The sequence below is a fragment of the Hippoglossus stenolepis genome, chromosome 16 (assembly GCF_022539355.2).
Source record: "Hippoglossus stenolepis isolate QCI-W04-F060 chromosome 16, HSTE1.2, whole genome shotgun sequence".
NCBI lineage: Eukaryota > Metazoa > Chordata > Actinopteri > Pleuronectiformes > Pleuronectidae > Hippoglossus > Hippoglossus stenolepis.
The window spans coordinates 6,050,416-6,066,528 of NC_061498.1; the positions used below are offsets into that span (position 1 = coordinate 6,050,416).

Sequence of the window (16,113 nt, forward strand, 5' to 3'; positions counted from 1 at the left end):
TATATTGACTGATTATTAATAACAACAGGAACATCAATACTGGTATTATTATGGAAAATTAGAAGGTTTGAAGACTTCACAATCAAAGACGTTCAAAATTATCAATAAAATGTATAACAACACTCTAATATTCTTTCCATTTTATGAGTTAAATTATGTGTATTGCGACAAGGCATGATGCATATAATGAATAGTATAGATGCAACCAGGTTATATTGAAAAAACAAGAAAAGTTTTACACCATTCAACAGAGACTTTATTTCCAGTTCAGCAAATAATCCACTGCCTTCAAAAGAGTGTATTTCATATATGAAGCAAAAAAATGCTACCGATGATAAGAGAAGAATTTAGTCTACAAAGCAACAGTCTCCAAAGATCCTTCATTTGTCACAGTGAATGGGACGACATCCACTGTCCAAACAATCGTTTGTAAATAAATACATAATGCATCACAGCAAGCAGCCAAGTTTGCAAGTTTTCATCAACATAGTGCATACAACATCAAATCTGAGAACAATGATAACTGTCAATAACTATAATGATAATGGCAAGATTGAGCAGAAGCAATATAATTTACAATCAGTGCATGCTCTAAGCATAATGACATTCATGTCCTCGCCTCTTCTTATATGTAACGTGACACCGGGTGACAGTGCACTCCAGAAACAGCAAAGAATAAAAGAAACACTGCTTTTGTAAACACTATTGCAACAACAGATGAAACACTTAAGGACATTAAAGTATTTAACATTATATTTTGGCACTGAATTTTCATCATACATATATACGTATATAATGAAAATATATAACCTCCCGCCACCACGTATAAGTGTATATATGAGGCTTATATATAGCCATGTTTGTATATATATGTATATATAGAACCAAGTATATATATATAAACCTCAATAAATATTAAGTCAGATATTTACATTCAATTTGTGTGTGTTACATAGAGAGAAAGACAAAGTGAAGAAGAGAACATTACTTTTCTCTTGATGAAAATTTAAATGTTCTTCCTCTTTACCGCAACGCTTTGTAAAATGTAAAACGAGTCACTCTAAAAAAAACAAAAGAAACACATTCAGCGTGTATTATATACTCATGAATGGAACCTTTGATTGTTACGAATAATGTATTGCCAAGTTCTCTAATATTTTGGCCTCAAAATGATTTATCGAAATAAATAAATAAATCTCCCTTTCCCCTTCATTTCTTATTCTTCCCACACTTTTTTAAATTATTTTCTTTGTTGTCAATTTCTTACCCTTCCTAAGGCACCAGTCCTAATGATACAGAAAATTGGATCGTGAAATAGGACCCACGTTTGGCAGACCACCCCGACACATGAAAATAAAGCACTTCCACCATTGATAAACCAGAGAGACAGTGGTGGTAAAACTGAGACACACTTTCAAATGATATGATAAAGGGGGGGGATGAGGCCTCAGAATATTAAGGAATTTGTCTTCCAAAAGAATTGAATCTTTGTGTGGTTTTTAATTCTCACCAAAAACACTTTCTCCTTTAAATGGACACCTCATACTCCCGTGTATCCTGCGATCAAAGTAAGAAACCAGTCAGATGAAAGAGAAGAAAAATACCAAGAATAGAGAAAATCTCTTCAAATAGATTTTCATAAAATAACATAAGATCTCATGATGGAAAATTGTATTAATTACTGAGAGTATTAGTTTTACTTACCCCTGCCTCGTACAGAGGGTTGTTGAAATCGGACTCGACTGTGATGGGACTGTAGGAGTGTGTGTGAGACAGAGACTTCCAGAAGAGCGGCTTCCATTCTAGTCTGCAGATGCTGAGGGTGAGAAAATAAAATGTCATGTCACCTCATGAATAAAGGCTGCAGCGCTGTCATCTTTGAAAAGTAAGACCTGTGTTGCTCTACAGCTGATATGGATGCACGTCAATGTTACTCACTTTGTGTAGTACATATAAATCCCTCCGATCAGGAGGATGACCAGGATGATTGGCAGAATTATTGCCAAAGCAATGTTCTCACTCAGGATCTGATGGGACGGCTCGAATGACTGAGACACTGTGAAATAATCAAAAGGTCGTCAGTAAAACAGGCCTCTGATACAGAACATGATTTCTTATTGGTGTTCAGACCGCACTATTGATTTGGTTATAAAACTAAAATGACAAAACATAAAAAGTAGGCTGCTAATTCTGGAGAAACTACATTTTCAATACATTAATTACATATATTACATGTGATGACTTTAAGATGATGATTGCTCTTTTAATTGTCAGAGTTCCTGCGTTCAAAAATATCTGTGCACCACAGTGTTGTACTGAATATCACCACTAGATGGTACCAAACAGTGTAGCTGTGGTGGATTTATATATCACGTCTGAACAACCTCAGATATTTTACACATCACAGATGAGCCAGAAACAGAAATCACCTTCTAATTTGTGATCATCCAGGAGCTCCTCATACGCCACTGTGTGAATCAGACATGTGTAAAAAGAGAAACAAAATGATTCATGACATATTGAATAAACGCACCTTCAGGGTCCCAACATATTTATGTTGTCTTACTAAAAAAATGGCAGGTAAGATCAAATGTTTTGTGAGGTCACCATGACCTTTGACCTTTGGCCAACAAATTCTCATCAGTGAGTCTAAGTTGTGCCAAATTTGAAGGGATTCTCTTGAGGCATTCTTAATATTCACGAGGTAAAAAAGGGTTTTGTGAGGTCACAGTGACCTTTGACCTCCAAATTATAATCAGGGCATCCTTGATATGTCACCTTCACAAGAACATGAGGTCACAGTGACGTTGACATTTCACGACAAAATTCGAAGCTGTTCTAACACGTTCTTGAGATGTTGGCATAATAAACTGTTCAAAGAAGGCCCAGGGCAGAGCACTGTACAATATACAATAAACAATGTTTTAGCTTTTACCTTTGCAAAAGGGTGGCGGGCTGTTCCACTGAGAGGGGTGTCCGGGAACACAGCTGATAATGACCTCCCCGATAAGTTCGTAGCCCTCGTAACAGAAGAAACGCAGCGTCTCTCCTGCCTGGTAGCTGTGTTTGTACAAGGTCTGATAACCGTTGTCAGGGACTCCGGGGTTTGGACACGGGTCATATTTCACTGTGGGGAACAGTCATGTATTTGAAGTTAATGTGACAGCGGGCATCATAAACAGCGGAGTTCAGAGAAGACACTTACAGACACACTTCGGGCTGCGGTCGCTCCATTTGGGTGTGCCGGTGTCTCGTCCATGGCAGGAGATCTGGCTGGGGCCCTCCAGCTGGTAACCCTGGTTGCAAGAGAAACGGACGACTGTTCCCACCGCGAAACCGGCTTCAGGGCGCACAGAGCGAGCACCGTTCACCACCTCTCCCGGATCAGGACACTGCTGGACTGTAGGGGACAGAGTGGGACACATGGCAGCATTAAACTTGATCCTGCAAGTGTTGTCAAAGGGAGAGTTTGACATTTTGCGAAATATTTTTTCTGGAGAGAGATTGTTTCCCCAGTAAATATCAAGTTGGAGCCAGCAGCAGGTTAGCTTATGGGGCTAACGGTTCCCCCCTGTTTCCAGTCTTTATGCTAAGCTAAGCTAAGCAGCTGCTGGCTCCAGATACACATTTACTACACACAGATCACAGATCTTTATAAAGATGGACGACATGACTGCTCCTCAAAGGTGTCTAAATCGCCACCTGGTGGCTGGCTGCAGCACAGGTAATAAATCCTGCCTCCTCCATGTTAGCAGATGGGCCAGACTATAAAGTCAAAGTATACACATGGTTTCTGTCATTTTAGGTAGTTCTTATCCCACTGATGTTTGTTCAAGTGATTATGTTTCTGATAAATTGGGTTTTAATTAGTTATTTAATGCTATAAAAAATAAAATGTGAAATGTACCCTTATCTACGTGACCTCGCAACCGTGGCTCCACCCCCTGAATGCTACTGCGCAGACTATATATTAACTTCATTTCTGGATCGTGGGAGCAAGTGGAGACATGTCGTTCATCCTTATTTAAAGTCTATGGGATTAATCCAATACTTGTCTCACCTTTAACACAAGTAGGCGGACTGCTGCTCCAGGACAGGTCCCACTGGCAGGTGATGATATCGGAGCCACTGATGTCATATCCTGGTTGGCACTGATAGGTCAGCACACTGCCTCTCATATGGGAGGTGTGGGACGAGCTGATCCAGCCAAACTCAATTTGAGGGGGGGTGGGGCAGGTGTCGTTTGGCTCAACCTCTGCACGAGACACAAACAGAGAAATCCATCTTGTCTTTCAAAGTGTCAGGCCTTGATTGTCCTGTTGAATTTTGACACAGACCTTTTCAAACGCCTACTATAGGTTTAAAGTCTACTTACCACGGTACTGAATGAGGAATCCCTGACTCAGGATAAAACTGGAGTCATCCGCATCACTCTGAAACTGGATGGTGACCACTGACCCCCCTGACAGTAGCTGGAAACGCTCTCGCGACCCCAGGTACTGTCCGATCACGTGAGACATGAGATCGTGTCCATCAAAAACGGTCAACACGTCAGTGTGGCGGATATTTATGCTTTAAGAAGGAAAGACAAGAATACAACAAAACAGAAATGAAGTTAGGATTCAGAAACTGAGGATTACTGAATATAAAGCTACGACATGACGCCATTTTTCTTTCTCTTTCTTTGAAAGTGACGTGATTCAATTTGCATATTTATAAACCATGAACAGTCAAACTTATCTACATATTTTTAAATATAAAAGTTCAACTTGCTTCAGATATTACATGTTGATGTACACACATAATGACTTAGGATCAATTTAACAGGTTAAATGGTAATTCGACTATTAAAGCAATTCACTGGAAGTCAAGTGGTCAAGTTCCCATAAAGGTGGAAAGGATCTTAGCACATTCATATAACTGTGTCATCAAACTGCAACTGGCATATAATATGTGATCATATGTTATCATTTGACAGCATGAAGCGATTATTCTACACAGTACTGGTACGATGGTGATAACAATCTTTGCATTTTAAGATTCCCAGAGTGTGAAACAAAGTTAAAAAACACAATAAACAAATGTTTTATTAAAACACAGTTGCCAAAAACTACTTATCGCAGCACTCACATCTGGACTTCGAGCAGAATGCGTTTGTCATCACTTCCATGGATCTGCCACACGCAGTCAAGCCCCTTGGAGTAGCTCTGGGGCCAATCAGGAGACAGGATGGTCCCTGCGGGCTCAGTCAACTCCCCTCCACACAGAGCTGAAACAACAGGAGGAGAGGAGAGACGCTGAGGTGAGGACGTGGACGGGGAGGGTGATGAATGCACACAAACACTTTCACCCCTTGACAACAAACACAGCAGAGAGGAGCCAAATGCAGAGCTTCTGCCACATGTTTGTCTGTGAGCGTTGAAACATTTCATTTGACTGTGTTTCAAGGATCCTGCTGACTTCACATCCAATTCCAGGACTCGCTACTCTCTTCCTATTAAAACCGAGGCAGGAAACTGTGAAACCGCAATCAGCCTCGGTTGGGAAGTGAATCCAGGATTGCTCACACAGACGTGAAGGAAAAGAGGATTAAGACAGAAACGTCCTACACACACTACTTTCATTTTAACTGTAACATTTATCAAAAACATGTCAGTGAGATGGTCTGGGGAGGAGAAGACCACCAGGACTCAACACTGGGAAACACATTTTCCTTGAGAGCAACTCTGCTTGGGTGATATCTATACATAAATCTATATCTATATCTATATATAGATATATAACACTCATCACAGACACAAGCTCTCCTCAGCCCTCCTCCATATGTGGACGCTCGAGACCCTGTGGAAAACCTCTCACCTCTTCATGCAGAGCACTCAAGTTAACGACGCCTACTTCCCTGTACCTCGCTGTGAATGAGCCACTTGTGGTTTTCACACACACACACACACCACATATGTTTTTTAAAAAGCTCGGCTGAAACTGTGACACCTGTGTTTTCAGCCCGTCACTGACCAAAGTCCGTGACAGTTTCATATCCGCCACAGTCTCGGTGCTACTCTCAGTTTTCACAGCAGCAGATGACACAGACAGCTCGGCTGCAGCCTTCATGCAGTCGACAACATCTTGATGCTCCTGGCACTCGTATCAACACAATTCAGTCTGAATATTAATAAAGAAAATTACTTTGTCGCTTCATGCAATAACTTGTCTTGTGGAAATATGGATTAGTTGCAGATTTAGGTTAAATTTCTTTTTACAAAAACTCAATTATATTTATATATAGATAGATAGAGAGAGAGAGAGAGAGATAAATGGATGGATGGATGGATGGATGGATAGATAGATAGACAGACAGACAGATAGATAGATAGATAGATAGACAGACAGACAGACAGACAGACAGACAGACAGATAGATAGATAGATAGATAGATAGATAGATAGATAGATAGACAGACAGACAGACAGATAGATAGATAGATAGATAGATCAGTCGATAGATAGATAGATAGATAGATAGATAGATAGATAGATAGATAGATAGATAGATAGATAGATAGAGACTAACCTCTGCACACAGGTTCGCTGTCGTTCCAGTGGGGGCTGCTGGGGTCGACACACTCGATCGACCCTGAGCCTTGTTCCATGACGAAGCCTTGAGAGCAGGTGAAGGTAACAGTGGTGCCGAGCTGATACGTGATGTCGCTGCTGCTGAAATTCCCATGGGGCATGTACGGCTCCCAGCAGTGCTCATCATCGAAAGCTTGAGAAACACAAGTAATTAGTCACATTATGTGCAAGCATATACTGATCACAAAAAGTGGTTCTTTATTACCGATATACATTTAGTTTATTCTAGTACTTGTTCTCCTGTTTGACCACATTAGGAAACCATATCCATTTAACTGATGTGGGAGCAGTTTAGCTTTTCGCTCGGGGTGACCTGAAAATCTTAAGCCCTCTTGGCGAGTAGAAGCCATAAGAGGCTAAACGCTGAAGCACTGAGCATCTTGAAATCCTAAAATAAATCCCACTGAAGCGTCAGCAGACTGTGAGCACTCATGTGGCTCATTATGGCCCCATTACACACAACAACAAACTAATGGGAAGAAGGCTATTGCTTATTAAAGTCCATTCTCACCGAAGGTGTTATACATAGCATCAATGATTAAACCTTATATAACTAAGTTACATCTAACTTAACATGATTAGAAAGGTCGACCTTGAAAGGGATTTTTGGGGAACAAGTGATCACGTAAGAGGCTTTTGAGTAACTGGGTGGTTCTGGTGATTCTGGAATGTGGAAAAGACCTTGTGGTGGAGAATAAGGACACAGAGCTGAGTACTTAAAAGTGTCTCACCCTCGTATCGCAGAGCCAGAAGCAGAGGGATGGAGGAAGAGTCCGCTGTGAGCTCCAGGTACAGCGTGGAGCTCTCGCTGAGCAACCCACGCTCTGGGACGTCATCCAGGTCTGAGTCGAAGAGCGGTGAAGACAGGGAACTGTTTCCACTGCGCACAATTAACCTGAGGAGGAAGGAATCACAGAGACGTCCGGTGACGTGATGATGGATCACACCTCATGTATGAATGTGAATGTATATCAACAACAACAAATAAGGCAGAATGTGAAGACCTAAACTATTTTGTTTTGATCTACTGTAAATCATTTTCTATACTTTTCTTTTTAATACTTCAGAGCATGTTTTTAAATTAGGGTTGAAGTTCAAGGGGCTATTTTTCTTTTTTGGATAAACTGTTGTGATAATGGCAAAGTACTTATAATATGGGCCTAACATGAAATAATGATAGTGGGTAGTGGGTGTGAGACAGAAAAACAAAGCCAATTGAAGAGGGTTTGTGCCTTTTATAGTGCAACCATAAAACTGGTTTCCACAACGTTTAGATCTTTACTCAACGTGACCTTGAAAACAAACTGATTCTGTGACACTCGAAATAATGGAAACGCACAAGGGTCGACTTACTTATCATCATCTTCATCCAGTGCGATCCTCTCAAAGTGCAGGTGGAGCTTGTGTCCCTCTTTGGCTTCTATCAACCAGTGGCAGCTCAGGTTATTGACGTTACTGTGGTTGCTGACGGATGTCGGGGGTGGAGACAGTATCCGGCCCACTGTTGCATTACGAATCCAACCTCCACAAGACACAGCTGAAGGAAAAAAAATAACGCCCCAAGATTAGATTTTCCAAAATCCCAAACTGTCTCATTTAATTTGAATGTATGAGTTCACTGACCGACACAATGAGGCTCAGGGGTGCTCCAGCGAGGCTGTGTCGTGTTGACACATGTGGACACCTCGTGGCCACGAACCTGGAAGCCTGAATCGCAGTGAAAGTGCGCCTGACCTCCAGGATGGATGTCCGTCACTGTCACTCCGCCGCCCTCAGGGGACAGAGGGAAAGGGCAGGACAGCAGAAAGGCTGTTGATGTTGATGCAACAGGAAGGACGGGGAATTTAGTTTGTAAAATGCAACACAAACACCGGTGATTGAAGGATATTGCCTCTCACAGCTTCAGCGTTTTCTGTTAATGGTCCTCAATGTTCTCATTGCGTATTGTCTGATTGTCTGTCTGCCAGCAATATCAAGCAAAATCTGCTGAACTAATTTTATTGAAACTCGGTGGAAAGATGTAGTATCTGCCAACAAAGAACCCATTTTTTGGAACATAAAAGAAATTAAAACAGAGATCTTCATGAAACAAATCAGGCAGATTCAGGGGTCTGTTATCAATGTGCAATTTGGTGCCGCTTGATTGAATCTAAAGGGAGTATTTGGCCTTGGTGGAGATAGTTGCTCCACTGGGTACTATCCTCATTACGTAAGGAGGCTATGTGTTCATCTGTGTTTGTTTGTTTGTTAGTAAGATTATCGCATAAAAGCAACTGAACGGATTGCGGCGAAACGAGGGGAAAGGATGTGGAAAGAACACTTAGAACAGATGGAATTTTGGTGCAGGTCTGGATCAGAGGGGCGGATCCAGGAAATTTCTTTCACCTAAAACATTGTTAGATTGGGCATTTGTCCACATTTTTGTGAATTTCCCAAAAACAAATGCGAATATTCTTGTGATAAAAAGAAAAAGAGCTAATATCTATGAACAGCAGAAATTTGGTGCAGACCTTGATAGTGATCTGGATTTTGAGAATCAAAACAAGTTTTTTTTTTAATCTTCATTCCTTTCAACTATGTCAAAGCCTGTGTGTGTTTAATGAAAACAGTTTACAGAAGATTTATGTGTTTATAGTTTATAAATATAGCATATCTGATGCAATACATATAAATCCAACATGGTGACAAAGTGGCCAATCAGCCTTGGCAGAGGTACAAACTCTTTTTCACGTGTCACAATATTTCTGACCATTTATCTTTCCTTTCTGTCGCTCGTGCAGAAACATAGAGGAGGCAGATTTTCAATCACGACACTTAACAGTACTTCACTCATAAGGGGAAACATAGTTCAGTACCTGACCTAAGTGTGAAACAAACAGGTAGATAAAAACAGATGAGGTGTATCCGGTGCGGCCTTTACCTTGATAGTGGAGGCTGAACGTGCCGTGGTTGGTCTGTCGGAGACTGCGATAGTGGATGTACACCTGATTGGTTGTGCTGCGGATCACCTGACCCTCTCTCATCAGGGTCTCGTTGGCTAACAGCTCTGGCGCCGTGCCTCCGTGCCCCATGATCGTCAGAGATTCTTCCTTGGACAGATTCACTTTTCTCACCTGGAGGGTAACAAGAGGTAATGATTGCGTGCGACCTGCTCTGGAGGGGGTCAGAGATCTACAGCCTCAGAACAACTCAAGACACTGGGAAAACCTGAATTAAGATACTGTGCTGGGTCTTCTCTTAATAAGGAGATTATGGGTTTTAAATTTTAACTTTCCTCTTGAAGCTCTTTGCTACATGTTAGTACAGTTGTTATTAATCCACCATTAAATATTAGACACAGATTATATGTTTCAAAATGTGCAAATCTCCATCCACTAAATGATTTAACTACATTCGACAAAGATATCTCAAAATAATGTGCAATCTGTTTCACTGTACATATTCTCACAGTGTACATTTTATGTTTACAGAGTCCATATCCAATTTATATTATATACATTTAACTTATTATTACTTTACTGATGCAAATGTCCTCAGTGTGGGACTAATAAAGGAATATCTTATCTTATCTTATCTTATCTTATCTTATCTTATCTTATCTAACTTTTGTATTTGCATCTCTAGCAATTAGAGAAGTGCACAATCCTAGATCTTCGTTTCAACCGATCTTTGACTATTTTTAAAGCGATTAATATTTGAAAAGTTGAATGTGTCTGGATTCATCGGGGATAATGCAGCTTACCTGAATTTCCACGCCGTACCCTGCGTACACAGTGATGCTGTAGGTGCATTCCAGAGGGGCGAACGAGGATGATGATGATGCGGGATCTGGGGACTCAACGACATCCTCCATCGCTGACAGAGTCGCATTGCACTGCACTGTGAAGAGAGGGAAAGGTGGGAGAAGAAGAGAAGAATTAAAACTGTCGAGGAAATACATATTATTAAAAAATTCACTTCACTTGCTTTTTAGTAACAGATTAATACTGTACATACGTTCATATTGCACATATCTGTTTTCTAGATACTAGTGTTTATAATATTATTAAATATATATGTTTATAATATGTTTTTCTATTTTTATATGTCTTCTTGCAGTAACTCACCACAGCAAATCCCTTCTGTAGCCTATACTTGGCAATAAACCCCGATTCTGATTCGGAAATAAAGAGTTTCTGAGTGATGAGAGATCGATTTCTTTCCCCCCCTCCAATTGATATTTTCACAGTCTCTTTTCTCCCCCTTCAAAGCTCTGTGTTCCCTCGCTGCACTGACAGCTTTGTAAAGGAGAGAGCATCCCAGCAATCTGGTATTTTTTGGGATAAGACTTTGTGCAGTCGTGTGCGGTTGAAAACGCTCAGTGCCGTGAAGACGGGAGAGAGGTCACGGTGATCTTTTATCACACTGTGTTGAGTGTGTCCTCACTGATCCCTCGCACACTGGGAAGCTATGGAGGATTCCTGTTCATAAGCAAACATGTAAAAGGGCGATGAGTTATTTTACAAACCCGCCGCTGCGTGCTGATGGTTTATTCAAGGTTCTGAATTAATTAAAGCATCTGTACATGTGCTTGATTTCATTGTTATAGGAAGTTTATTTGAAACTAGAGGGTGCAGATGGGCCACAGATGATTTATTAATGTATGTGGTCGGTTATTGTCTGTTTTTTTTGTTAGCTTTTTCTTTCTTTCCCTTTTTTCTGTTCCCACGCGTGTCCACTGCTGCCTTGATAAGTGTATTTCATTTTTGATATGTGGTGATTGTAAAACATGTTGGGGAAAATATCCCCCTATTTAGGTTTTTAGGAGAAAATATCACAGAATTACAACTCGGTGTGAGGCAATAAACTTTCAACAACAATATCTACAATCATTTCATTTTAGATAATGTACTGTTGGAGGTAAGAAGCACAAATTAAATCAAAATTCAATGAAAAAATTTAATCAGAAGTGTTGTGTTCTAGTGAATATTGGCTGAATTGAATCACCGCCTTGGGTAAAGCGATGATGCATTGGATTTCCCCACATTAAATTATTTTACTGACCACATTAGTGACTGAAACTGCTGCTATGCTTCTGCAAAATCGAATTATTGACCACTGCTTGTTATACAAATGGCGTCTGAGGAGGAAAAGCTTTTATAGACCATCTGGCAAACAGGGAACAGAAAAACCTGAGGCAGAGGCATCAACACACAAACTCTTCACACTAACTATCAGTAAATGTCTCTGCGTCGAGTCACACAAAATGTATGTTTCTGTCAAAGAAGTTAAAGGAATTATTTCATGATTTCATAAATATCCTGATTGGTTTTAAGTAAGATGAGAGAATTTATACTGTTTTTGATTATATTAAATGAATATGAGCAGTTATCTAGAGCTAGCAGCTGATTGGAATTGGTTTAGCTTAGCATAGTTAGAGTAAAGACTGGCGCTGATGTGCCAAAAGATTAGATATTTCATTATTTGTGAAACTTATCTTACAGTGTAACTTCACAAGATGCTCCACATACGTCATTTTAATTCAGGCAACAGGATAATGTTCAGAAATTCCTCCTCTGAAAAGAGATATAGCTCAAAATTATGACTTTATTCTTGTAATATAATGACTTCATCACCTCCACTAAGGAGCTGATATGAGGTTTTCCTCTGCAATTGTGTGTTTGAGAGTTAGCAGGATTACGCAGAAACTACTCGACCGAATAACATGGAATTTTGTGGAGGAAGATGAAGGTAAGAAGCCAATAAATGTGAGTGTGAATCCAGATCCAGATTTTCTTTGGCGTTTTTTAACATTTTCCTTGATTTCTCAGAGAATAATTCATGGATCTTAATGGAAAAACAAAATCTGACATGTTTAGGGGACTGATATTTATGAGTGTGAGCAAATTGATCCAAATAAAAACCTGGATGTAGTAAATTTAAACGTGGTTTCATAAGGGGACTGTTGGGCCTTGGGTTGAGGGATGCTCTCTAATGAGGACCCTTCTGGTTCTTGTAATATTATGACATAATTTTCATAATATTACAATATTATTCTCAAAATCTAAGATTTTTCATTTCCTTTAAACTTATGTCATAATAGAATATCACATATCACATATCACCCCCATGTAACAATATTGTTTTTACTGCAAATTAGATTTTAAATGTTAATTACAGAGTTTTGCTTCATCCTGAATCCAGTCTTTATGCTAAGCTAAGCTAACCAGTTTCCAGTTGCACCATCGTATGTAACGTACAGACGCAACAGTTGCATCAATCGTCTTTAACCTGGACAATAAAGTCCCATATTTTGCAAAATGTGTAACTATCCCTTTAAGGTACGATCGTGTTGCCATGACGAGTGTGAACATGTCTGAGACATTATCGCACTATATCTGGAAAACGATTTTACAAAGGATTGAAACCAGGATACCCGGTAAAGAAGAAAAAGATCCTTGAGGAAGCAGATTACAGACACACACACACACACCTCACTGATCATTCATCTTGTGTGACATGTCTGTTGCCACATCTGGTGTAAATCAGCTGCACCCCCCCCCCCCCACTCCTCCTCCTCCTTCAATCACATCTCCTTAATTCTCATTTGTCGCTGTCGCTGTTTAAGTCTCATCAACCTTCAGAGGCGCGCAGGCATCTGAGCAGAAGGAAACGCTGTAACGTTGTCTCACTTGAGTGCATTTCTAACAATCGTTCATACAGGATGCCACCGTCACCAGCCCCCGATTAGTATTCTGCCCATGACTGCGATGTTGACTGACTCCCGCTGATTTGTCAAATTAATACTTCTCTCTGTTACAATATTAAGACAATAAGAGTTGCCGATGGTACAGGTTCGACTGGCTGCTCTTCGTTCTGTCGACAAATTGTTTTCATGTTCACGGATCAACTTCGATTTGTTTGACGTAATAATGACTCAAAGACAGCGGAAGAATTCAGATTTTATTGTCAAGATCCTACAGAACCTTTCATGGGACAAAGTCAATCACGAGAACACAACCAGTGAATGTGTCTCAGGACAATAGACATGTAACTCTTCCAGATACTAGTCTGAGCCTCTCTTGTGTGTTTTACCTCACTGGTTACAAAGCATCAAAGTATGTTAGAAGTCTGCTTCTCTTCTCAGCCATTAACCTTATTCTCTGTTGCTAGTACATGTTTAGAAGGTAATAGATTACCAGGTTATCCGGCTACATGACTTCTACTAAGGAGCAGGTCATGCAACATAGGATGTGCATCTCTTTTCAATCGTTTGCGTCACAGATGCAAATGTCCATACAAGACATGTTACTGATACATCTCGCACCATCGAGCAGGAAAGCAGGAGTGCACTTCGTTATCTTCGTCACCGTTCATTCCTCTGAGGTGTCTCATCCTGAAATACAGACGTAGAGGAAGCATTTTTGAGAAAATGGACCAGAGGCATCAACAAGTATGTCTGCACTTAACATAATGATCGCTAAAAATGTCCCAATGTTAGCAGCGAGCTTTACAACCAAAAACACTGGCTACTGAATATTCTACTTCACAGGCAGCTATGTTGACTCCATAGCTTCTTTTTTTTAATGTCATGAAGTTGTTTAAGACTCATTATTTAACAGTGTTGGAATTTTCTGACCAACATAAAATACATGTGCATCTTTTTTCTTTGTAAGTAATTCACATTATAAAGTAGCCAGTGGACTTTTCATCATCAATATGTTAGGACTGTTTGGTTTTACCTTGTCTGTCAAGTCTTCTTCTTGTTCTTCAGAGGGAGGCAGAGAAATGACTGAAGTCGCCATACGGAGTCAAAGTGATTCAGTTGGAACTTCTTGTCACTGCGGCCGCCGGCAAAGTCTGAGCAGCTCTGAGGCCACAGGTGACATGCAAGCATTGTTTTCCCCCACAGCAAGAATACTCTACCACTAAGGTCAAACCAGTACCTGGCATGTGCATCGTGGTTATGGTGGTTGTGGTGATCAGAGTGGTGGTTGTCTCCTCCTCTATGGGCAGCAGAGACTTGTGCCTTGATCCTGTCTGGCCGGCAGCAGAAGATGAGCTTAAAGCCGTGGTGAGGAGCCCTGGTGACATGGCTGTCGCTGCTGACTCGCTGCGCCCGAGTCCAGGCACAGCTTGTGTTGGGTTTGTGGTCGTACCTGCAGAGTCAGGTCAATTAAGTGTGTGTCATTTCCCATGAACAATCACCCACATTGTGCTGTAGCTGTAGAAATGAAGGCCCGTCTTAGTGTACCTGCAGAAGCTCGTCCTAAGTACTCCTTACTCTGCAGGGCAGCGTGGATCAGGTCAGCTGGTGAGTCTGGGGCTAATGTTGGTGGTGCATCCGGCTCAGGAGTCATAAAGCGCATACCTGAAATAGCCAGGTATGCGCAAAAAAACAAAATGACAACAAATCTGGTCAGGAGGACACGTGTACACAGAAGAAGTGTGTTGTTTGTGATTGACAAAGTCTGTATTAGCCTGTGAGTGTTGGAGTATTAGCCAACACACTTACCTGAGACGAGGTGCATCATGGTGACATACAGCATCACGGCAAAGCGTGTGAACCCCATGGCTTTGGATGAAACTGAATGACCTGAGAAGGTTAAAGTGAGCAGACTGATCAGGAGATTATTAACAATGTAAATAGATCAATCACAGTATCTGGGAGGCTCCGGCCATGTGGTCGCATGCATTAGTATTTTACAATTACTGCAGGAGGCACTGCCTTGTGGTAATGAATTATCAGCCATATCAATTATTCTCACGCAATTCCCCTGCTGATCATATGTTTACACCACACAGGCCACAATGACTCGCATCAGAGGAGCATTGCGATGTGAAACTGTAACAGCTCCACCGATATGGAGAAAAATGTTCAGTTCATACAATGCAGGGGAAATGAACAGCATTTTAATACAAGTTATTTTTTTACACGGTATGATGTTAAACATTCAGGACCCCCTCCACCCCCATCGTGCATCTTCTCCCCAAAACCTGCAACAACATGCCCGGGAAAAAAAAATGCGCTATTCCAAAAATCCAGCAAAGGAGCCTCCCCCTTCCCCCCCACCGCAGGTCCAGACTCTCAGAGCTGGATCCAGCATCAACCTGTTAATGGAGCTGAGTCTAAAGGCTCCTCCGCTGCTATTCGAGGCGTTTCCTCAGTGAAAATCCCGGTGTGTGACAAAATGATGGGGCTATACGAGGCAGCATCACACGCACCTCCCCCGGCCCTCTTTGTGCAGATTAGATTTTTTTAGTATTTTGGCACAACCAGCAGCGCATGAGATCCATGTCTGCAGCGCTCACAGGGGTCTTACCTTTGTCCTCCAGGCTGCGTCCCGTCCTCTCCCTCCCGGACTGTGTCCTGTTGCTTTAGGATCCGTCACCACGGCGGCGGGGCTGCTGCTGCTGCTGCTGCTGGTGCGATGCCCCTGTAGCTGGTTGCCGTGCGCTTGACGCATTCGCCTGCGATGTGAGGGTATTTGCGCTGAGGTGT

At 41.3% G+C, this 16,113-nt stretch overlaps 1 protein-coding gene across 1 annotated transcript; it reads right to left on the minus strand.

Moving 5' to 3' along the window:
* Positions 1–238: 238 nt before the first annotated feature.
* On the minus strand, positions 239–16,112 carry sez6l2 (seizure related 6 homolog (mouse)-like 2). The gene is made up of 19 exons (XM_035180886.2): positions 15,935–16,112; positions 15,127–15,207; positions 14,866–14,982; positions 14,558–14,770; positions 10,375–10,511; positions 9,553–9,745; positions 8,256–8,441; positions 7,986–8,169; positions 7,364–7,527; positions 6,571–6,765; positions 5,131–5,269; positions 4,376–4,572; positions 4,061–4,255; positions 3,206–3,400; positions 2,936–3,127; positions 2,430–2,468; positions 1,939–2,056; positions 1,705–1,816; positions 239–1,557 (listed from the first exon to the last, which is right to left on the minus strand). Exons 2-19 carry the CDS (start codon positions 15,182–15,184, stop codon positions 1,528–1,530), a joined length of 2,664 nt encoding a protein of 887 aa, XP_035036777.1. The 5' UTR covers positions 15,185–15,207; positions 15,935–16,112; the 3' UTR covers positions 239–1,527.
* Between the last annotated feature and the right edge of the window lies 1 nt (position 16,113).